The sequence below is a fragment of the Hemiscyllium ocellatum genome, chromosome 2, assembly GCF_020745735.1.
Source record: "Hemiscyllium ocellatum isolate sHemOce1 chromosome 2, sHemOce1.pat.X.cur, whole genome shotgun sequence".
NCBI lineage: Eukaryota > Metazoa > Chordata > Chondrichthyes > Orectolobiformes > Hemiscylliidae > Hemiscyllium > Hemiscyllium ocellatum.
This window is the reverse complement of record NC_083402.1, coordinates 125,441,949-125,466,854: the sequence shown is the minus strand read 5'-3', so window position 1 is coordinate 125,466,854 and position 24,906 is coordinate 125,441,949. Positions and strand designations below refer to the sequence as shown.

At 41.3% G+C, this 24,906-nt stretch overlaps 1 protein-coding gene across 1 annotated transcript in view; it reads left to right on the top strand.

Moving 5' to 3' along the window:
* The first annotated feature begins 206 nt into the window (after positions 1–206).
* Positions 207–24,906, top strand: part of LOC132826164 (RNA exonuclease 1 homolog) — a 51,590-nt gene continuing 26,890 nt past the window's right edge. Inside the window, exons 1-9 of the mRNA XM_060841810.1 lie at positions 207–276; positions 2,698–2,849; positions 2,945–3,061; positions 5,424–5,547; positions 5,956–6,006; positions 10,698–10,838; positions 17,174–17,287; positions 23,000–23,073; positions 23,945–24,052. Of these exons, the coding sequence (XP_060697793.1) occupies positions 207–276; positions 2,698–2,849; positions 2,945–3,061; positions 5,424–5,547; positions 5,956–6,006; positions 10,698–10,838; positions 17,174–17,287; positions 23,000–23,073; positions 23,945–24,052 (951 nt within the window). The remainder of the gene's footprint in view (positions 277–2,697; positions 2,850–2,944; positions 3,062–5,423; positions 5,548–5,955; positions 6,007–10,697; positions 10,839–17,173; positions 17,288–22,999; positions 23,074–23,944; positions 24,053–24,906) is intronic.

Genomic DNA, 24,906 nt, shown 5'->3' with positions numbered 1-24,906 from the left:
CACAGAAACATGAGCCTCCACCAGTGAAGTTATTTAGTTGTCCACTACCATTTATGACTGGATATGAATATCTAAGCAGACAGAGCTTGGGTCTGATCGCAGTTGTGGGATTGCTTAGATCTGTCTGCTTATGCTATTTCAAATACATTGTCTACATGCATGTAGTCCTGTTTAGTAGCTTTTAAGATGATGATTGCTGTTTAGGTATGCCTGAAACTGCTCGTCACATTCCTCCTGTGCTTTCCATTGATCCAAGGTTGTTCCCCAGGCTTAAAGGTAATCGTACAGTGGGGGTATGCTGGACTATGAGGATGTAGATTGCACTGTAGTATGATTCTGCTGTTGCTGATGGCCCATCATACCTCACGGATGCCCAATCTTGAGTTTCTAGATCTGTTTGGAGTCCATCCCATTTAGCACAGTAACTAATGACACACAACAATGTATGGTACTGTGTGTGAAAGCAAGACTTCATCTCCCTAAGGTCTCTGGTCACTTGCATCTGTCTGACAGTATCGGTAGATGAGGATGAGGCCTAGTTTTTTTTTCTCCTTGTTGCTTCCCTCACCACTACCCTATTCCCAGACCTAGGAAAATCACTGCAACCTCCTTGACTGTCAATGTGGTTGTTGGTTTCCAACCACTTTTTCTTTTTATTTGAAAGAAAGTCCTATTTCTAAGGTGTTCGGAATTGTTTTTTAGCTACATCTTTGTGCATATTTGTATATTTGCTGAAGCTATGTATTTGAAAGCAGTGCTAGAGAGTCTCAGCAAGTCTGGCAGTAGCCAGGACAAGGGAAACAGTTGAGATTTCATGCTAATGCTAATCCATTCTAAAGTCATTATTGAACTCAATGTTGACATTTTTTTTCTCTCCACAGGTGCTGTCGGATCTGCTGAAATTCCCTGATTTTTATTTAGGTGTTTACCCCATGTCAAATTAATCTTCTGTAACCTTTATTAGCATCTGAGAGTGTGATGTGATATCTCAGTAACCACTTCAGTGCTTGAATTTTGTTTTTACAACAACTTTGCCATGTTGGCTTTCCAGCTAATAATGTTGAAACAAGTGCTATGACACTTCAGTTTAAATGTATCAATGTTAATGGCTTTATAGTGGTTCCTAAAAGTATTGGGGTTGGTTTAACTTGAAGTGATATTGAATTGAATATTATGGACCAGGCCAGATCCTCTCAACACATTAAGAAGGTAGCCTCGAGCTTCACTTTTTTTATTAGCTGTTTAAGACCGATGTAAGGTGGCTATTCCAGGAGTGATGCAGCTAGTCAAACCACTGTTTCAAAACGAAAAAAATTACTTAGACTACCAAATGAAACCAGAACAGAATATAGAATAACTGTTTCCTGACGAAGGGCTTTTGTCTGAAATGTCAACTCTCCAGCTCCTCGGATACTGCCTGACCTGTGCTTTTCCAGCACCCAACACTCGCAACTAATCTCCAGCATCTGCGGTCCTCACTTTTTCTCCTATTGAATAACTTAATCCATCTGAAAACCTAACTGACGCCATCTCAACTTAATGATGCTGTTCCAATTTTGTAACATCCCCATAAACACACCCCTTGGCAAAAAAGGTAAATTCAAACCCAAGTTCTTACGGGAGAGATGTTGGAGAGGGAGAGAGGATCAGCCAGGGATCATTGCTCAAGCATGGAACCTTCTTTTCACTATTGCTGCTTCTGTTCCCAGTTAAAACTAAACCAAACTGGAAAAAAATCCCTGAACTGAGAGAATTGGCCACTCTCCTTTCATGGTCCAAGTGTTTTTTTTAAACTTAAAAGCCTTTTTCCCTGATTGTTGCCTTGGGCAGTATTGGTTAGCCATTAGAAAAGACCCCAAACCCCAGACAAATCAGAACCCCTGGCTTTTACAAACCCTCTTGGGGGCAAAAAAAAATACAAAAACAACATAACCTTGTTAAAGGAGCAGCTTCATCATGGTATTGATTGTATAATTTTTCCCTTGACCTAAATAGAATGGAGAATTGTATGGGAATTGTTTCTTGACATAAACTGAACCAAGAACAACAACAAACCATATATGGATAGAGGGTTTGAAAAGAGGAACAAATTTTAACCAATAAATCCTCTTTATTGTGAAGCGAAGGCTAATTGTGCCATGGCTGGAATGTCTTTAAATCTTTAAAACTGAATAGCATTTAAAGCTTTCTGTTGAACCTCTACCTTTATAACATTTATTTATAAAAGATAACTATTTCTTTCCAGCATTTTAAAAAAAATCTTCACTTTCCACACCATCTTCAACTTTCTTAATCTTTTCCAGAATCTCCAAAGAACGTGTATGCCTGTGGTGTTCTCAAACACTGTTCGTTTGCTTACCCTTCACCTGAGGAGGGGATGAAGTAGTTGGCAGGAGAGCTAAATTGACAGGCAAAATTAGAATTGACCCATAACACCCTGCCCACCTTTTATCTGATGGAGTTACTGGGGGATGAAAAGGCATTCAAGCCAGTTTTTAAAATTTTCTTTCACAATTCAGAACATTTACTATAGAATGTACTGACTGAATTGACTTACTGCATCATGCAAGTGAATGGATTTGTGGTATTTCCTGTTTTTGTGTACAGCACTTATCAGGCAAAAGAAGGAAGTGAAATGACATTTTAATTGTGGATAGAATATTTTTATTTGTGACTAACTGGTGTGATTGCCTCTAGTTTCCCAGAATTCTTTCAGGAAACGTCCCAGTTCACACTCTAGCCCTAGCTGTAATGTGTCTTTAAAAGAACAGGTTGCTCAAGACCATGCTTCCAAAACCACACGTACACTTTCTCCATTGGAATCAGCCAGCCGTGTTCCTGCTCCACAGGTATATAAATGTTGTTTTATTGTTTTGAAGAAGTGCTCAAACATTTGTCCCATTCTCTGAACAAAAGGGCTACCTTTTCATTTCCTTTGTTTCAGAGAGCTAGCTCAAAGCGAGGAGCTAAAGTGTCCAACACTGTGCGAAAACAGTATCTTGGCTTTTTTATTGAGGAGTTTTTGAAGACCTGTTCATCTCGACAAGCAGCAGTTAAAAAGGTTAGTACAGAAACTGACTGGAACACTGGCAATTCCTCAAAATGGAGTACATTTTAACAACTGCAGAAGGGCACCCCATGTTGAATTGCATTTGTAGAAAACATTATTTCTTACCGTTATTTTGGAGAATCTGTCATCTGCTCTGTAATTGTTTAATACTTGGGATGGAATATAGTGTGAGATGACAAAGATGAAAGATTGAATGCCGGCAGCTACTTATTGTCTAAATCTTTCCGTACAAATCTGATCTTGTTTGTGGTGGATATTTAACTGAAATCTGTTTAAAATTCTTAGGTTGCCAGTTTTAACAAGGCCTGCAGGGGAAGAACAGTTGGATTTAGTTGAAGTAATTGAAACTGCTTCCTCTAACTGGGTAACTTCGGGCTGTTCCTATTAGGAATGTACAAAACTGGTCAACTTAATGAAGTTTAATAGTATTAAAACATGGTGTTTTGAGGGAGTTGGAAGAAGGGGGAAAATGTGCTTTTTTTTCTTCTAACCTTTACCTCCAAGAATTAGTTTCTTTCTCTGTAGCAGAACAATTTGGTGAGTCTAAGTGACTAAAATTCGTACTACTTTGAGCTTAAGGCAAGAAAAGCATGGCAGCCAATGGTACATTCCATTAAACATGAAAAAGTAAGTAAATATGTAACACCTAATTTTAAAATGGCATAATGAATTATCTGTCACTGGGTCAAAATTTTGGAGCTGTCTCCCTAATGGCATTGAGTGTATCTAAAGCAAATGGATTGCAGGGATCAGGGAAGGCAGCTCGCCGGTACCACCTCTTGGGCAACAAGTGATGGTAATAAACACCGGCTCAGCCAGCAACATGCACATCCCATTAATTTGAAGAAGCTGTAGCATGTGGGAGCTCCTGGATGCCATTGTGATCCAGAACAAACTCTTCAAACATCTACTGCAGACTTACAGCATCTTAGTTCAGTTTTGTTTTAAAATGAAGTGTGAATTATGCAAAACAAAAGTGGAGTTTTTCATAAATTCACTGTACTGGGAGGCAGACACATCTCTTTGACCAAATCAGAAGATTCCACTCTATGTTCAGGGATTGCTTCACTTACAGCCCATGAATAAGGGATCCCCGAGGGCAGAGCCTTAGTCTTTGTAATTGTCCAACAGGCCTGAAGTTCTTTCAGCTTCAGGGAAGACTGCAGGGTGGATAAGGCACATGGTACAGAAACCACTCAAGGAGGAGGGAGTAAGAAGGAGCATAATGGTGGTAGGTGACATGTGTTGAGGAGGACTGACATTGTTCTCTACTGCAAAGCAAGAATGCAGATGGCTATCTGCCTCTGTCTTGATTCAGAATATCCACTTAAGACTGAAGATGAACAAGCAGTGGATGGGGAGGATCCAGTTGTTGTTCCTTGCATGTACCAATGACATTGAATTTATGAAAGAGATTCTACATAGTCTGAATCAGAGGTGCCAAATTGAGAAGCTGACCTCAATAGTCATAAATTGCTAGATTATTACATGAGCCACACAAGTTGATATGTGGGAAATATGATTAGACAAATACATGCATGACTTAAAGACTGGTGTGGGAGACGAGAACCAGAAACGTACTTGGCGGAGTGGGACTAGTACTGGGGACAGTGAGATGTACATCATTTGGGATGATTTCCCCCACCTGAACTCTGGCTGTTGTTTCAAGCCAGATAATTAGAGAGGTGGAAAATTTATTTTTAACTAGTAGTAGCAAGAATCAAATTTGGGAAGATGGGACAGAAATCAAACAAGAGACCAGACAAAAGAGCAAGTTAAAGTGGGAAATGTTAAAGGGAGTGTGATAGGAGAGGGTAGAGTATGAACCAAAAACAGCTGATGTGACTAGAGAATACAAAAAGATAAAACTTGGTGTAAAATTACTTGTTGGCGTAGTGTACAGGTCCTCTAATCATCTAGTGCCCTGTGGAATTCCTCAAAGGAGCCTGTATCCATAATACTTCCAGGCAGTATCCATTCTAAATCTACTTGCTCTGTAAAAGTTTATCTTCTGGCATCACATTTGCTGCTCTGCAGATTACTGTAGGTCTCTGCCCCTTGATTCTTTTTGTTAGCTAAGAGAGAAAGATAATGAAATTATTGTTGATGTATTGTCAGCACCTGACCACTGAATTTCTATTGGAGCTTTATGATCGCCTTATTTCCTTTTATCTTCAGACCTAGTAAATGAGGATTATTATAATCTTATTGCTGTCCTTTTGGCAGTTGATGACTGGGGTACAGCAAACCTGGAATCTCCTCAATCCCAACACTTTGGATGCCAGTTGAAGGTCAACATAATTGAGAGCTAATTGCTTTTAAAAGGAGTCAGTAATTTTTCCTCTTGTTTTAGGCTATGTCTGAAGAAAAAGTTATTTTTGAACGTAGTGCAAACAAGTTCATGTATTTGAATGTAGCTGTGCATGCACTGAAGATCTTGAAGAATCTGGCGAATCAAGGACCAATGTCTTCAGATGGTATGTTTTCATGCTACCCTATCCAAGCTATCCCTGTGCAAATTAGCAATGGACATAATTGAAAAATGTCACAAAGTTTGACCAATGTTGAGAGTAATAATACTTTTTTAAAAAAATCAGAGGAAAATTGATTTTTTTGGGAGGATTTCTGATATTTTAATCAATGATTTAATCATTGCATTGTACACACTTCTTGAATCAATGTTTGTTTGACTCAAGTTCCATTTGAAAGCCAACTTTCAGCAACTTGAATCCTGCAATATGTACTTTGCAATTGGCTAAATTTTCTTAGTAAAAGACTGGTGCATTGAGTTTAAAATGAATAATTTCTCAATCTACTGCATTGGATGGGCCAGTGTGAAATAGCAATGAACTTTTAGTTTTCTCAATGTGTTGTTTTTTCCCAAGGTTGCCAGTCCTCTAAAAGGAAGAGACTTTCATCAGGAACAATTCTAGAAGGTGAGTTAATCAAGGGTTATTATCACAATACTTTTATCTTGGGAGTGAAATATAAGCTTGTTCTTTATCACTTTTTATTTCAAAAGTCCTTTTTTCAATGCTAGTCCTATTTACATGATCAGATGTGAAGCACATTTGGACTTCAGTTAGAATAGTGTGTATAGTTCTGGGTGCCACGTGATAGGAAAGATGCAATGGAGAGTGTGCAGAAGCAATTCACAAGAATGGCGCCAAGGATGAGGAACTTTAGTTGTGAGGATAGATTAAAATCTGGACTGTTTGCCTTGGACAGTAAGCTAAGAGGAAATCTGAGGTTTACAAAATGAGAGGGTTGGGTAGAATAGATAGGAGCAAGAGAGCATAGACTTTATGAACCGAGAAAGAAGCAAGCGTGAAGTAAGGAAAAGTGTTCACTTAGTGAGTAATTCGGGTCCAGAATGCTTTGCCAGGAAATGTGGTGGAGGCATGATCAATTCAGGTATTCACGAGGGCATGTGATGATTATTTGGATAAGAATAATATGCATGGGCATATGTAAGAGGAAAAACAAGAGATTGACATGAAGTAATGACATTCATTTAAATGGGCTCCTGTGATGCAAGTGAGGAAGGGTGAATTAGCTCTCATTCCAGTGTCCCGGGTAGGCTGCAACTCTATTTATTTCCACTTTTGCACGTGGCTAAATCTTTCCCCAATTAAAATGAAGCAATGAGACGATTGCTAGATATACTTGAGTGAAAGAACATTTATTTTCCTTGGGCTAGCAGATAAATATTAAAATTTAATAAGCTTTTACATGGACTTAAGAATTGGTGTCTGATATAATGAAATACAGATTAAAGTCCTTAAGGAGACCTGTTTTGCCTCATTAGTCAATGGGATGTGTCACTGGCTAGGCCAGTAATTTATTGCCCTCTGTAATTTCCCCGGAGAAAGTGGTGATGAACTGTAGCCTTGAACTCTGTAGAACATGATATAGGGGTACCCACAGCTGTGAGGAAGACAATGCCATGATTTTGACTCTGTGGCCTTTAAAGGTCACAGTCATTTTAGTTCCAAGTCAGGATAGTGTGACTTGGAGGGGAAATTACAGGTAGTGTTGTGTTCCATGTGGTCCAGGTTACAGCATTGGAAGGTGCAGTTTAAGGAGCCTTGGTTAAATAATGTTTTGCAACTGTAAATATACACCCTGCTGCCACTATATCTGTGGTGCTATGAAGTGGGCTGCATTGTGCTGGGTGGGATGATGTCCTAGAGTGTTGTTAGACATGAACTCAATCACCGAATTGTTAAAGCATTGAAGGAGGCCATTCAACCCATCATGCCTGCACCACTTATCATAACTATTGGGAAAGATTAAAACAGGCTGAGACTAATTTGAGAATGGGAGAGTAAGGGGTTCACCTGATGTGTTGAAAATTTTGAAAAACAAAAATAAGTCCCCTGGGCCAGACAGGATATAACCAAGTCTATGACAGGAAGTGAGGGAAGAGATTGCTGTGCCTTTGGCGATTTTTATCTTCGCTCTTCACTATTCACTGGAGTTGTGCCAGATGATCGGAGGGTGTGAAATGTTATTTCCTCTTTCAAGAAAGGGAATAGGGATAATCCTGGGAATTACAGACCAGTCAGTTTTATGTCAGTGGTGAGTGAAGTATTGGAGAAGATTGAGAGGCAGGATTTATAATTCCATGGAAAACCATTGTTTGATTAGAGACAGTCAGCATGACTTTGAAGGGCAGGTCATGTCTCAAGCCTTATTGAATTCTTGGATGTGATAAAACACATTTGAAGGTAGAGCATGGATGTGGTGTACATGGATTTTAGCAAAGCATTTGATAAAGTTCCCCATGATAGGCTCACTTAAAGTAAAGAGGCATCGGATATGGGGAAATTTGGCTGTCTGGATACAGAATTGACTGGCTTATAAAGAACAGAGGGTGGTTGTATATGGAAAGTGATCAGTCTGGAGCTTGGTGACCAGTGGTCTGCAAAGATATGTTCTTTGTGATTTTTATAAGTGACTTGGATGAGGAAGTCGAAGGATGGGCTGATGAGATGAGGGTTGTTAGAGTGGCGGATAATATGGAGGGCTGTTATAGGTTGCAACGGGACATTGACAAGATGCAGAACTGGGGTGAGAAGTGCAGATGGATTTCAACCTTGAAAAGTGTGAAGTGATTCAGTTTGGAAGATCGAAACTGAATGTAGAATACAGGATTAAAGACAGGATCCTTGGCAGTGTGGAGGAACAGAGCGCTCTTGGTCTGCATCCATAATCCCTCAAAGTTGTCACCCATGTTAAGAGTTAAGGTGAATGATGTGTTGGCTTTCATTAGCAGGGCAACTGAGTTTAAGAGCCAAGAGGTTATGCTGCAGTTCTATAAAGCTCTGGTTGGACCACACTTGAAATATTGAGAGTTCTGGTTAGCTCATTATAGGAAGGATGTGGAAGCTTTAGAAAGGGTGCAGAGGAGATTTACCAGGATGCTGCCTGGACCGGAGGGAGTGTCTTATGAAAGGTTGAGGAAGCTGGGATTTTCTCATTGGAACAAAGAAAAATGAGAGGTGAATTGATAGAAGTGAACAAGATAATGAGAAGCATAGATAGTGAATAGCCAAAGACTTTTTCCCAGGGCAGAAATGGCTATCACAATTGTGATTGGAGGAAAGTTTAGGTGAGATGTCAGAAGTAGGTTCTTTACACAGTGGTGGGTGCGTGGAATGCACTGCCAGCAGTGATGGTAGAGTCAGATGCATTAGGAACAGGGGATATGGATGACAGTCAAATGAAAGGTTATGTAGGTTAGTTTGATCTTTTAGAAGGATAAAAGATCGGAACAACATCGGGGGCCAAAGGGTTGTCCTGAACTGTACTGTTTTAAGGTTCTTTGTTTTGATGGACCTTTTTCTTTGTCTACCCAGGCAGACATTTTTTTTAAATGAGCAATCCGAACTAGAGGCAATAAAGGGACTAAACTAGCTAGGCAATTTGGGACCTGGAGTATGGGTCTCATCACCTCATGGATTGATTGTGAATTATATAGATCATTTTGAGGGAAACCAATAAAATATCCTGTTTTGAATAGGATGAAGAGACAAGGATAAGGTGTCTGCAGAATATAAATATCAGCATGGACCAGTTGAACTGAATAGTTGTCTTCACTGATATGTAAAGATGTTAAATAATATTATGATTTGGCCAAGTTTCCCGATTTTTCTTGAGTACTGCCTTAGCACACAGTTCAATCATGGGCCAATGATCTTTCTGGAGACCAAGAAACATTTCACTTGTAGTTGACCACATGTATATCGTAGATGAGTAATGTTATCTATGTTCTAACCAAGCTTAATGAAAAATTACTTGAGTCCATAGTCTGTGCCCAGAGATAATTTTCAAAGTCCTGTTTTTTTTCAACAGGAACCAGGGTGTTCCTGAGATGTCTGACATTTAATTAATTCTGGCTGTGTTGTTTATGTCCACTCCTATTGCAGCTTCTGTTGATATTACACCATGGATGACTTCAGCTGGCACCTTTTTAAACAGTTTTTCTGGCATTAGCAAGTTGCAGAATGCTTTAATTTTTAATGTTGGTATCTGCAATCTCCATTATTTAACAGTGCTATGCCAAAAACATTTCAGTTTGTCAATATTATGAATATTTTTAATAGTCCTTGTTCAGCATTGGCTTTCATATTTCTGGATGTTTTTGCCTGGCGTTAAAAGGGTAAAGACTGAGCTACCTGTTGGCAAAGCATCTGTTTTTTATTTCATTTGATTGTAAGGGGTTCAGGCTGATTGGAATGGAATGTCATCCTTGTGTGGCATTATTTGGCAATCTTGCTGAATAGTCAAAGTATGATACCTGTGTCACATGGAGCAAATGCTGGGGTATCATCCATGGTCAGACTAAAGACTCCTGTTGTGAGCAGTGCAGAACAGCTGTACAGACTAGGGTCTGCAGATCCTTGGAGGTACATAGAGGCTTTCCTGGGCCCATAAATATTTTGGGCAGCCATAGAGTATAAGAATGTGTGTAGCATACAATGGGCTGACTGTTTGTTTTACCCAGAAGGGGAATGTATATAGAAACTGAGAGTAGCAAGCAAGTAAATACCTATTTTATAAAATGCTATTTTGAAAAAGGAGTCATCAACGTTTGCATATTTTGTTTTATTTTAGGTAGTGGGAGTGTTCATAAATATCTGCAGGAAAAAACATGTTTGCGAACTACTGATTTTTAAAATGTAGTTTTTACCTAGCTGTTCTATTTCTGACCTGGATGTAAAGGAAGGCAAAGTTACTGTAGTCCCATAGTACCATAAGGCTGCTCTCATTAGATAAGTGTGACTGACTGGTGGTAGTTCTCAGTGAGATTAATAAATCCCATGCTGGCTGGGGTTGAGCCTACAGTGTTGATGTGACTCTGCATGTCAAACCAGCCATCCAGATAAGTTCCTCTCACCCCCCCCCCCCCCCCCCCCCCCCCTCCAAACACTCAAACATGTGCACACACAATTATCTGGGTGTTCTTGATTATGGAGAGAGTTCACTTTCTAGACACTGATCAACCACCATGAGAAATATGTTGCTATAAATCAATATCTTGTATTCCAATATCATGGCCTATGAAAGTTTTCCTCTTTGCACCTAGTGTCTGATGTCGAGTGTATTATTTTGAACTCTATAGGTGCTGCACTTTATAGTGCTCTCAAGAGCTATGTCTTAACTGAAGAACAGTTGAAGGAAAATGGATATCCTCGCTATGACCCTGAAAACCCAGGAACTGCTCTACTGTTCAATGGCGAAGTAAATAAATATATTGCTGACTGTGAGTGTGAAGAGGTTTTATTTTATGGCTATTTGAAAAAAATCATTATACTACAGCAAAATCTATATAATGGCATACTTTATGTAATTGAGTTTTAAATACACATTTTGTTTAGTATGTGCTTATTCAAAAAGCTCAAGTAGCGCACTTTAAAAATAGCTCATTGGAACTTTATCCATAAAAATGAATAAAATCCACTGACCAGTCAAAATAAAGCTTTCTCTCAACTTGAATTTTCAACGCCCTTGTGTCTCTTTGCTGTCTTTGCTGAAGTTAAAAATCTCACAACACCAGGTTTAATTGGATGCACTAGCTTTCGGAGCACTGCTCCTTCATCAGATGGCTGTGACAGCTACCTGATGAAGGAGCGATGCTCTGAAAGCTAGTGCTTCCAAATAAACCTGTTGAACTATAACCTGGTGTTGTGATTTTTAACTTTGTCCACTCCAGTCCAACACTGGCACCTCTGTCATTTTGATGCTTAACTCTTGTCAATGTTTGGCTCATCTCAATAAACAATGCTGAATTACAATAAACTTTGTTCTTATCCATGCCTTTTGGGAGGGAAGGGATGGCATATAGTATGACTGTCTGTCTGATCCTTCACCCTAATAATCCATAGTTGATGTCTATCCTCAGCCTATCCGAATTCTCCAGGTCTGACCACCCCCCGGCCCCCCCCCCCCCCCCATTCCTCATCTCCTGTGCTCCTGTGAGAATGTGAAACCATGCCTTCAATTCAAATTTATTCCTTTTGTTTTAAATCCCTTTATTTCTCTGTCTTTGGTAATCCTTTGTAACACCCAAGATTTTTGCCAGCATCTGATTGCTGACTTTTGCCCTCACGTTTGTGACTGTCTTCAATCGTTTGTCATTGTGAGATGTCCTCTGCTTCTCCATCTAAATCACCTGAAATTCAATTCCTTTTTGGCTGTCCCATCTCCATCTCAATTCTCCTCTAATCAATCCATGATTTTGGCCTCTGATATCAAACTACTGGCTATTATGCACTTTCTTTTATATTTCAGGGCTGTTCAATATTTCTAGTTTTTTTTACTGGAGATTGGTTTGAAAATAGCCTTATTGTAATTAAGCAAGCTATCCAGTAGATGGCAGTATAAGTACATAAACTAATTCATGAGCCACTGAACATCTTATTGTCACTGCAAGATCAATTTAATATTGAACTCTTCTGTTGAGCCAGGTTGCTTTTTAATGTTTATTATACTTAGTGTAACATTTTCAATTCTATTTCAATGTTTAAAATGGCAGTTCTTTTCATAATTTCATCCTCTGAACATTTGGAACAGTGATTTTGCTCAGCTATGCTGATTTTCTTTCTCCCCCACAATATAATTTGGCTAGACACTAAATCAATGCAAGGTCAAGGAACTTCAAAATTCACATTTATATCCAAACGAATGAGCCTTCCACTTTGTTAATTTTGAAAGACTTGCCTGAAATCTCGCCATGCTCCCAGAGAAATTAATCATAGTGACAAGTTTCAATTAATTACACTGATGTGTAGCCCCTTAAGAATAACTTGTTATAAACTATGGTTTGAGTTAAGGATATTAGCTGTCATATTTTAAAATGAGCTTTTTGAATTTCCTTAAACTATGCACCAATTAAATAAGTAAAGAGTGTTACATAGTTCAAGTTGACAGATTTAAAGTACACGTTCACAAGTTGTTTTTCATTGAGTTGTGGGTGTTGCTGGTTGGCCATCATTTTATTGCCATCCCTAGTTGCCCTTTAGAAGGTGGAGTTAGCTGCTGCCTTGAACTGCTGCAGTCATATACTGCTGGTAGATCCACAATGCCCTAAAGGAGGGACCCAGCAGTAGTTAAGGAATGGTGAAGTGATACTTTTCCAAGTCCGGATCATGAGTGGCTTGGAGGGGATCTCGCCGGTGGTGGTGTTTCCATGTATCTGCCTTTTGTCCTTCTAAATGGAAGATGCTTTCTGAGGATTTTTGAACTTCTGCAGTGTATTTTTAGATTGTACGCACTCCAGCTGGTGAGTGTTAGTGGTGGAGGGAATGACTGCTAGTAGATGTGGCACCAATCAAGTGGGCTGCTTTATCTTGAATAGTGTCAAGCTTCTTGTGGTGTTGGAGTTGCACCCAGGCAAATGAAGAGTATTCTATCACATTCCTGACAGGTTCTGGGTGTTAGGAAGTGAATTACTCATCACTATATTCCTAGCAGCTGACATCTTGCAGCTGCTGTTGTCAATTCGGTTGATTTCGTGGCCAGTGGTAATTCCCAACCCACCCCAAAATCCCCTTGGATGTTGAACTGGGAGATTCAATGATGACACCATTGAATGTCAAAGGGCTGTGGTTGGGTTGCCTGCCTGTTAGATGTCATTGCTTGGCATATTTGTATATTGTGTGTGTTACTGGTCACTTGTTAGCTCAAGCCTGGATGTCATCCAGATTTTGTTGCATTTGAACATTGACTGCTTCAGTATCTGAGTCATTGTGCATGGTGCCAAATATCCCCACAGCTGACATGATGGGAAGAAGGCTGAAAATGGTTGGAGAAAGTGAGTACTGCAGATGCTGGAGATCAGAGCTGAAAATGTGTTGCTGGAAAAGCGCAGCAGGTCAGGCAGCATCCAAGGAGCAGGAGAATCGACGTTTTGGGCATGAACCCTTCTTCAGTTCATGTCTCTTTCAGTGAAACAATTGCAAGAGTTTCAGTCCCCACACTGTAGATTAAACAGATATAAATAGAGGTAACATCTTTGTCACATGAGACACTCAGGACTGGGGTGACACAGCTTGATTGCAACTGTAGGGTGGTGCACAGAGCTTTGGAAATGGATCCATGTCTCCTCTAAACCAGGGGATGTGAGGATGGTGAGGGGATAATAAGTTCCAGATCACCATCTTGTTCTGCCTTCATGGGCAAAGTAGGGGCATGAGCTATCAATGGCATTTGATATGCTTGCCTTTATTGGTCAGAGCATTTGAGCATAGGAGTTAGATCTGTTGTGGGTGCCCAAGACATTGGTTAGGCAACTTGTGCAATACTGTGTAATTTTGGTCTCCCTCCTAAAGGAAGGATGTTGTAGAACTTGAAAGGGTTCAGAAAAGCCTTGCCAGGATATTGCCAGAGCTGGAGATTTGAGGTTTAAGGAGAGTCTGAATAGGCTGGGGCTACTTTCCCTGAGTTTTCACTGGCGCTATTTTCCCTCGAGGCTGAGGGTTGACCTTAGAGGTTTATAAAATAATGAGGGACGTGAATAGGGTAAGTAGACAAGGTCTTTTTTTGCCTGGGGTCTGGGAGACCAAAAAAAGAAGGCATGGGCTTAAGTTGGGGGGAAATATCTAAAAGGGATCTAAGGGGCAACTTTTTCATGCAAAGGGTGGTGCCTGAATGGAATGAGCTGCTCGAGAAATTGGAGGTTGGTAAAAGTATAGCATTTAAAAGGCACCTGGATGGGTATATGAATAAGGAGAGTTGAGTGATATGGGCCAAATGCTGGCAAATGGGACTAGATTAATTTAGGATATCTGGTCGGCATGGACGAGTTGGACAGAAAGTTTGGTTTCTGTGCTGTACATCTGACTCAATAACACAGTGAATGTTTTTGTTTTCAAATTTGCAGTGTAATGAATAACAGCTGGTAGGAATAATGTAGCATTCACATTAGTGGTTCAAACATTGAACTTTTCAGTGGATACCCTGACTAAACCTTTTGATGCAATGTCTCTGGTCTCCCTTTATTATTTTAAACCCTTGGTCAGATTTGCATTTAAGTCATATTCTCTGTATTTGATGGTTAATATTGGAGTTTTCAATTAAATACATACAAATTGAGCTCTGATCCTGATCATCTTTGTCTGTTAGAATGGTGAACACAATATAGCACAGTCGAACTGAAGAAAGTGATGCAAATTCTGGGAAGCTAAACAAAACCTATTGAGTGCCTGAACAGTGAAATAAAAACTGAGCATACCTAGCATAAAATGGTGTTTTTTTTTGGTTTTTACACGCATTGACCATTTTCCTGTATTCACGTTCATATTAACAAGTAATCCAGGGGTGATTTTGCAAGGAGAATGAAGGTTTGACATTAACTAACAAAAGCAGAAATTGCTGGATAAGCTCCAGTCTGGCAGCATCTGTGAAGAGTAATCTGATATGTTTTGGTTCTGGTGACCCTTCCCCAGAAATGGTAGCTAGAGAAATGTTTTTATTATTCAGAAGATAAGGTTTGGGGGGTAAGGAGTAAATGATAGCTGGGGCTAGAGCCCAAAGAGAGAAGAACAGGTGGATAGATAAAGGTGTGGATAATCTGGTTAGGAGGGTGAATAGCTATTAATGGGACTGTTAGTGGCTACCGATGGATTGTGTGTCTTACCAGACTGTGATAACAATGTCTGGTGTGAGGGGGTTGGGACAGCTCAAGTTACTAAAGTTATTGAACTTGATAATGAGTCCAAATGGCTGTAGGGTCCCCAAGCAGAAAATTCAGTGCTGCTCTTTGAGCTTAACCTGAGCTTTGGAGCACTGCAGCAAGCCTGAGACAGATGTTGAACAGGGAACACAGTGGTGTGTTAAAGTGGCAGGCAACTGGAAGCTCTTTTTTTATTCGCGGGCAGAAGTAGGTGTTCCACAGAGCGATCACCCAGTCTATGCTTCGTCTCCCCAGTGTAGAGGAGATCACATTGTGAACAGTGAATGTAGTAGACCATATTCTGATAAGTGCAGGTAAAATGCTGCTTCACCTGGAAGGTATATTTGGGGCTTTGGATACTGAGATGGTAAAAGGGCAGGTGTTATACCTTCTGCAGTTGCAGGGGGAGGTGCCATGGGGGACTGTTAGGAGTGAAAGAAGAGTGGAGCATGGTACCTATGGAAGGGAGGGGAACGTGTAATGGCTTCTCTGCTAGAGATGGTGGAATTGGGGGTTAATGATCATCTGCATATGGATGCTGATGGGCTGGTAGGTAAGGACACGGAGTCTTATCATTGCAGGAGGGAAGAAGTGAATGTTGAAGTGTGGGCTGGAACTGGTTGAGGACTGGGTGCTGGGAACAATGGTACTGGGAAACCTCTGGAAGAAGGTGGACATTTTGGAGGCTCCCTTGTTGACGTTGGCATTGTCGGAACAGATGCAGTGGAAATGGAAGGACCGGGAGATTGGAATAGTGTTTACAGGAGGCAGGGTGTGAGGATATTAGTCAAGGTAGCTGTGGAAGTTGGTGGGTTTATGGTGGATATTGGTGACCAGCCCTTGCCCAGAAATGAAAACCCATGTAGAGGAAGGGAGGAGTCCGAAATGGGCCTGGTGAAAGCGAGGGCAGGGTGGAAATTGGAAGGAAAACTCATTAACTTTTCAAATTCTGAATGAGAGTGGGAAGCAACAAAATGATATCAAGGATATATCTGTGAAGGAGTTGTGGGTGGGTTCTGGAGTAAGACCAGAACAACAATGTTCCACCTATTCCACGAAGAGACCAGCATAACTGGAGCCCATGTAAGTACCATTGGCCAATCCCGACCTGAAGGAAATGAGAGGAGTTATTCAGGGTGAAGATGGGCTCAACCAGATGGAGGGTGGTGTTTGTGAATGGGGGTGACTCAGACATGCCTTCCAGGAAAAAGCAGAGAGCCATGAGATCATCGTGGTGAGGGATGGACATGTAAAGGGATTGCTTGTTTGTGGTAAACATGAAGCAGCTGGAGCTCAAACTGAAAACTCTGAAACTCGTGTAAAGCGTCAGAGAAATCCCAGATAGAAGTGTTCAGGTAATGGGGAGGAAAGACCCAGTCGAGGTCGGAAGTGATGAGTTCTGTGGGGTAGGTGAAGGAAGAAACAATGGGTCTGCCTGGACAGACCTGTTTGTGGGTTTTGGGACAGAGTTAGAAGTGAGGTGTGTGGGGTTAGGGTCTATTTATTTGGAGGTGGGGTGACTGTGGTGAGAGAGATCAGATGAAATGAGATTCTGTAAACTACAATCACCTGATCCATCATGGGGTCATGGTCCAGGGCAAAGTTATGAGAGCTGGTGCTGAAGCTAATTCATGTTCATTCCAGTTGAATCTTTGAGCTGACTGAGCAGCAGCTTGTTTTCAAAGGCATTAGCTGGTAAATTATCACCATTTCACTGTCCCAGTGACAAGATTAATTTGAACTGTTCTTTATTTCAGTCAATTTACTCTGTTTCAAATAATTCTTTTTTTTATTTCCCGGGATGGTCAAGATTTGGGTTGGTTTGTACTTCTGTGACCATGTTTTTTCTTTTCTGGTCTTTGGCATTATGTAGATGTTGTCTTCATCTGAGCAAAAGATTCAGACAGTAATCTTTCTCGTTTCAGCATTAATCCAGGTTTGTTGTCGTTGTGGGAGACGATTCTCTGTAACACCTGATGGGAGTTACATCTCCAAGGAAGAATGTAGCCACCACTGGGGTAGGACAATAAGACGGCAAGGTGAATGTTGTGTAGAAATTCAATTATTTTGTATACAATCTTAGTGTGCCAATAGGAGAGAAAAACCCTCCTTTCCCCATTGCGTTCAAAATCATGAATGAGCCATATATTCTTTAAAGAAAATATTGACCAAACCTTGGTCAATAACAAGCAAATGAACGATGAATTTGATTTTTTTTTAATCCTTGCTTAATTGTCCAAAAACTGAAGGAGAGATTCTGGTTGGAAATAGTAACTCACCCTTGACATTCCTGCATTTGTCATTCATTTCAATATATCAAAGGAAGTTAGGGCTGGGACTTAGCCTCTCTAGGACACTAATGGAGATTGTCGGTCATTGCAGCAACCACTCCCACACTTCCATCCCTGAGACTCTTTCTGAACTATTCCCTAACTTCTGCATATAGTAAACTTGGATTTAACTAACTTTCTAGTTTTAAAACTTTATTATTTCCGTCTCTGTAACTGGTTTGACATGAATTAATAAGATTTCCTTCCCTGTCTTTGTTTCTTAGTCCTCTCTTTAGATTTATAGTTAAGGAGAGACTGTTGGTTCCATTCAGCATGAAATCCAAGATGTTCCTATTTCTCCTCCTATGGTATTATCTAGACTTATTCCAATTGTACAGGACAGATTGAGTGAAGTGATGAAGCACATTGTGGGAAATGCCCTGTTTCACCAAATATCTGAATTTACAATAACTGAATTATATACTGTCAAAGATATTTAATGTATCATGGTTTTTAGTTTGCATTTGGAGAAACCAGACTGTTACTGTATTTCTATCACGCAAATATTAAAAAACTGTAATTTCATTGAATTGCATTGCCTTCCTCGCCAGAAGTGTTTGGGTTAACTGTTGAAAATGGCCACACATGCTGCACAATATTGAGGGGTGATTAACTTGAAAGATATAGGTTCAGAGCTGAAAATGTGTTGCTGGTTAAAGCACAGCAGGTTAGGCAGCATCCAAGGAACAGGAAATTCGACGTTTCGGGCCAGAGCCCTTCATCAGGAATGAGGAGAGGGTGCCAGGCAGGCTAAGATAAAAAGTAGGGAGGAGGGACTTGGGGGAGGGGCAATGGAGATGCGATAGGTGGAAGGAGGTCAAGGTGAGGGTGATAGGCCGGAGTGGGGTGGGGGCGGAGAGGTCAGGAAGAGGATTGCAGGTTAGGAAGGCGGTGCTGAGTTCAAGGGAATCGACTGAGACAAGGTGGGGGGAGGGGAAATGAGGAAACCGGAGAAATCCGAGTTCATCCCTTGTGGCTGGAGGGTTCCCAGGCGGAAGATGAGGCGCTCTTCCTCCAACCGTCGTGTTATTATGTTCTGGCGATGGAGGAGTCCAAGGACCTGCATGTCTTCAGTGGAATGGGAGGGAGAGTTAGTGTTGAGCCACGGGGTGGTTGGGTTGGTTGGTTGGTTCGGGTGTCCCAGAGGTGTTCCCTGAAGCGTTCTGCAAGTAGGCGGCCTGTCTCCCCAATATAGAGGAGGCCACATCGGGTGCAGCGGATGCAATAGATGGTGTGTGGAGGTGCAAGTGAATTTGTGGCGGATATGGAAGGATCCCTTGGGGCCTTGGAGAGAAGTAAGGGAGGAGGTGTGGGTGCAAGTTTTGCATTTCCTACGGTTGCAGGGGAAGGTGCCGGGAGTGGAGGTTGGGTTGGTGGGGGGTGTGGACCTGACGAGGGAGTCACGAAGGGAGTGGTCTTTGCAGAACGCTGATAGGGGAGGGAAATATATCCCTGGTGGTGGGGTCCGTTTGGAGTTGGCGGAAATGACGGCGGATGATACACTGTATACGGAGGTTGGTGGGGTGGTTGGTGAGAACCAGTGGGGTTCTGTCTGGGTGGCGGTTGCAGGGGCGATGCTCAAAGGCGGAGGAGCGGGAAGTGGAGGAGATGCGGTGGAGGGCATCGTCGATCACATCTGGGGGTGGGGGGGGAGTCTGCGGTCCTTGAAGAAGGAGGCCATCTGGGCTGTACGGTATTGGAACTGGTCCTCCTGGGAGCAGATGTGGCAGAGACAAAGGAATTGGGAATATGGGATGGAGTTTTTACAGGGGGCAGGGTGGGAGGAGGTGTAGTCCAGGTAGCTGTGGGAGTCAGTCGGTTTATAGTAGATGTCTGTGTTGAGTCGGTCACCCGAGATAGAAATGGAAAGGTCTAGGAAGGGGAGGGAGGAGTCTGAGACGGTCCAGGTGAATTTGAGGTCGGGATGGAAGGTGTTGGTAAAGTTGATGAACTGTTCAACCTCCTCGTGGGAGCACGAAGCAGCGCCAATACAGTCATTGATTGTAGCAGAGGTAAAGGTGGGGTGTGGTGCCAGTGTAGTTACGGAAGATGGACTGTTCCACATATCCTACAAAGAGACAGGCATAGCTGGGGCCCATGCGGGTGCCCATGGCAACTCCTTTAGTTTGGAGGAAGTGGGAGGATTGGAAAGAGAAGTTATTCAGGGTGAGGACCACTTCAGTCAGTCGCAGGAGGGTGTCAGTGGAAGGGTACTGGTTGGTGCGGTGGGAAAGGAAGAAGCAGAGGGCTTTGAGTCCTTTGTGATGGGGGATGGAGGTGTATAGGGACTGGATGTCCATCATGAAGATAAGGCGTTGGGGACCGGGGAAGCGCAAATCATGGAGGAGATGGAGGGCGTGGGTGGTGTCCCGAACGTAGGTGGGGAGTTCTTGGACTAAAGGGGACAGAACCGTGTCGAGGTACGCAGAGATGAGTTCGGTGGGACAGGAGCAGGCTGAGACAATGGGTCGGCCGGGGCAGTCAGGTTTGTGGATTTTTGGGCAGGAGGTAGATATAGCTTCACACCATCTAACCAGTAAGTGGATTCATACACAATGTTTAAGTACAATAATTCTATATCCCATTGCATGGTTGAGGTTTGGAGAATGCTGCAGGTAGTAGAGGTTATTTATGAATTGCTGTATTGCATTATTAAATTGGTTATCTTTAGACTTTGAACATAATTAGAATTGAGACTTAATATAACTCTACAAATTCACAGTTTCAATCGGTTTGAATATACCGATTCTTAACTTTTTATTAGTTCATGGGTTGCAGGCATCATGGCTAGATTAGTATTTGTACCCGTCCCTAATTGAGCTGGGTAAGGTTGTACAGAGGTGCTGCTTTGAATAACTGCCACCTGTAGTGTTGAAGGAGTTTGACTTAGTGACAGCAAGGAGCAACTATGTAACTGCATCTACTACCATAGTTTTCCTAGCTGGTACAGGTCACAGGTTTGGAAGGTGCAGGGGAAGGAGCCTCATTGAACAATAGCTGTGTAACTTGTAGACAGTCCACTTTGTTAGCACTGTTGGTGAATGGAGTGAGTGTTTTAAAGGTAGTGGCTGGGGTACCAATCGTGCTACTTTGTCTGCGTTATCGTGCTACTTTGCATTATCAGGCTGCTTAAGCATTATTGGAGTAGCACACATCCAGGCAAATGGGAGCATAGTCCATCACCTGCTTGATGTCTACCTTTTAGATTGTAGAGAGGCAATTGAGAGACTGGAGGGGAGTTACTTGCCCCAAGATTCCTAGTCTGACCTCTTGTAGTCATAAAAAATGGCTAATCCAGTTCAGAGAGATCTTTAGGGTTGTGCTTTTGGAACTTAGATGGCAATTGAAACATTAAATGTTTTAAAATGATATCAATCCTTTAAACGAGGGATTCCGGTCTTGCCAGGAGTAGATTGATTTGTGTTTTGTAATTTACATTCCAATCTGCCAAGGATCCATTTAATAGTGAACAATTGGTCTATATCTGCATTGAGTTCATAGATTTTTAATGCAGGTTCGATGGCAGGTATGTGGACAACCCATTCCAATGCCTACGTATAAAATAGCATGGCTCTTTAGCTGCTCGTAACCAAGAACTTGCTAACAAAATGCTTGCAAAACAACACTCTCTGATATTAGACTTGATTGCACGTTTGGGCAATTCTGGAGGGACTGAATTCTGTCAGGCTCAATGTGGCTCATTGTTGCTTTCAAGAAGCAACATATATTCATACATAAATCCCCAAAGCAGTAATTAATCTCTTTCAGGTTGGCAAGGTGTAATGACAGTACCATATTGATTTGTGTTGCAACCTGTACTGTTTATCATTCATATCAGTTGAAGGGACAGAGGTATGGTCACCAAACTTGCTGGTGACTCAAATGAGTCAAATTAAATTGTGTGAAGAAGGCATAAGGTAACAAAGATTAAATGAGTTGGCAAAATGTTTGAAAAATGTGTAATTGTCCACTTTGGCAGAGAAGAAAAATGCATATTTAAATAGTGAGATGATTGCAGAGGGATATGGATGTCCTAGTGCATTAATCATAAGGGTTATATGCAGGTACAGAAAATAATCAGGAAAGCTAACTGCCATTTATTCTGGGTAGAATTGATTTGAGGTTGTGTCAGTTATGCCAGGCATTTGTGAACCCACATTGGAATATTATGCTCAATACTGGTCATATTAGCTTAGGAAGTGTGTACATGCCTTGGAAGCGATTCAGAGAAAGTTTACCATATTAATACCTGGAATGGAATGTCCTCATGTAGGTTGAGCAGGCAAGGGGTGACTTGACTGGAAACAAGTTCCTGGGGGATCTTGACAGGGTGGGTATGGAGGGAACATTTCTTATGGGAGAATCTAGAACTTGGTTGCTTTAACTTTTTTAAAATGAATTTTTAAGCCGTAGGTACTTATTTTTGCGGAATGGGAATCTCTGGGGTTCCTGACCTAAAATGGTATGGCAGACAGTTCTTAGATTTTTATGACAGGTGAATAGAGGCTTGTTAAAGTAGGGGATAAAATGTTCTTTTTGGTAGCCAGTAATGTGGACTTGAGGTTACAATCTGATCAGCCATGATCTTGTGTGGTAAAGCAATGGGCTGAATAACCACCTCTTGTTTTAGATGTTCATTTTTCTGGGACCAGTTCTCTGCAAGAAAATAATGTCCACTCATTGTACCTTTTTTAAACAACAAATTAGGAGGGCTGGGCAAAAGCTCCCTTGATGTTCTGATTTATATTGCCTTGCGTAATCAGCACCCTTGTACGTATGCAGTATGAATAATCTTCCTTTTGAGGCTTGACATTCTTTCTGCATCTGTTCTGATGTGTAAGATAGCAGAAACGCTTTGATAACACAGCTCATGTTTCTTCTACACCCAATTCTGTACTCCCAACCTTTTTTTGTTTTTTGAAAACTGACTAGTTGGCATTTCTGATTTATCCTTGCACAGTTATGGGACAGTTCATTTTATTTGTGATCGCACCCTTCTTAACTAATTCAAACTTCTTTTGAAGGTAGTTTATTACCAATTTCCTTTTAGCCTAGTTTGTCGTGGCTTTCCAATCTCTAATATTAACCACTCGAATCTGTACCAAGGTACATTTTTTACTTAGGATGGTGATGTAAGTGGTGACATGTAAACTTTTCATAGTACTTGTGAGAATGTGTGACAAAGCCAATTCAATTCAAGCTTTTCCTTGATTTCTTCCCTTTTGATATTTATCAATATTCTCCCAATATGATGACATTCTTCAGAGCTAAACATTCTCGTAACACTGACCGAAACATCATCTCCATTCTCCGATTATCAATCCTAGAACACTATTTTGTACTAGTTGTGACTTAGTTATTTAATTTTAAAATCTGCTTTAAATTGGGTGATTAACTATACTAACCCATGTTCAATTCCAGTCTCTGGTGGATGGGATGCTCGATACAGTTGCTGTGGAGGATCCTTGGGCTCTGTTGGATGTCAGCTTGCTAAGGTATTTTGAAAACTAATCAATTTGCTATTGGGCCTCTTTCTGCAGCTTTGGGTAGGAATTGCCTTTTCTATCTGAATTGTTTAAGAAAACGTAAATGTTGATAATCCACAACACCAAGTCCAATTCTGAAGGCAGCTGTGAGAAATTTGCACTCTTAACAGCCAGCCATACCTTTCCTTAACTAGCACCTATCAAACCCTCCACTGCCTCTGTTACCAGCCTTGCTTGTGTAGCATTCAGGTTTGGATGATTCAAAATTTCCTCCACCCGTGAAAGCACTGGCAAGGAAAAAACCATTATCTTCAACACCCACCTCAAGTTCCATTGTCTGGTCACTCACTGCCCCTCTCTTTCTGGTACTGTAGACTAACCCAGAGCGTTCACAAACTTTTGTCAACATTGATATTGAGCTAAGTTCTGACCACCTCCATATAACATTATTCATCTCTGGTCCTGCCGCAGCCTACTTGCTGCAGAAACCCTCATGTATGTCTTTGTTATCTCCAGACTTCACAGTTCCAACGCACATCTGGCCAGTCTCCCCTCTTGTACCTTCTTCTCTCGAGATCCTCCACAGCTCTTTGTAAGAATTATTTAGCTTGAGCCACTTTAGATATTACCTTGAACCCTTGGCTCTGAATGAATTAAAATCCTACTCATTGTAGCAATAACATGGAAATGAAGAAGTTTATTAATTCACGAGCTTTAATGCATTGATGTTCAATAGACATGGTAAGGGAGAATGCATACTGAAGCAGCTTCTTTCACACTTTTTTTCTCTCTCTCTAATATTTTACTGAATCTTGGACCAAAGCATCAAATAAAATGGCATGAGTTTTGGTGTTAATTATCAGCTGTTTCCTTTGTACAGTTACATGTCTACAATCAAAAAGAGAACCTTAATGGCTTTGTGAAGACTTCCCTTAAACTGCTCCCACTTGATGGGAATCCTGGTGTTTATGCAGTGAACTCTGAATTGGTAAGTAAAATTGGAAGCTTCACATGCAACAATTATTTCACAATTTCTGGGCTCTAAGTTTTGGCCAGTCTGACACTACCTTTTTAATATTCGAAGCATTGTAACTATAACGCAGCACTCGCAGCAAGATAGCTTAAGTGTGAATGCCAGTGTTCATTTGCATATTTAACTTGTGATATCAGCAATCCATCTATACTTGTCTCTTACAATATTGAACTGTTTTGATCAAATTCATGAGTCATATTCTCTTACTGTGACTCATGTTTTTGTTCTCCTTTCTGTCGTCTTGTCTCAATTTTGTAATAATGTCTGTTGACCAGAATAGTTTTATCGATGGTTTCTCTTCCTCTCATTATTGGAGGACCTCCTTCCTATTGGAAAGATGTTGTGAGACTTGAAAGGATTCAGAAAAGATTTACAGGGATGTTGCCAGGGTTGGAGGATCTGAGCTACAGGGAGAGGTTGATCAGGCTGGGGCTGTTTTCCCTGGAGCGTCGGAGACTGAGGGGTGGCCTTATAGAGGTTTACAAAATTTGAGGGGCATGGATAGGGTAAATAGGCAAAGTCTTTTCCCTGGGGTAGGTGAGTCCAGAACTAGAGGACATAGGTTTAGGGTGAGAGGGGAAAGATATAAAAGAGACCTAAGAGGCAACTTTTTCTCAGACGGTGGTATGTGTATGGAATGAGCTGCCAGAGGATGTGGTGGAGGCTGGTACAATTGCAACATGTAAGAGGCATTTTGGATGGTGATATGGATAGGAAGGGTTTTGAGGGATATGGGCTGGGTGTTGGCAGGTGGGACTAGATTGGGTTGGGATATCTGGTCAGCATGGGATATCTGGGTTGGACCGAAG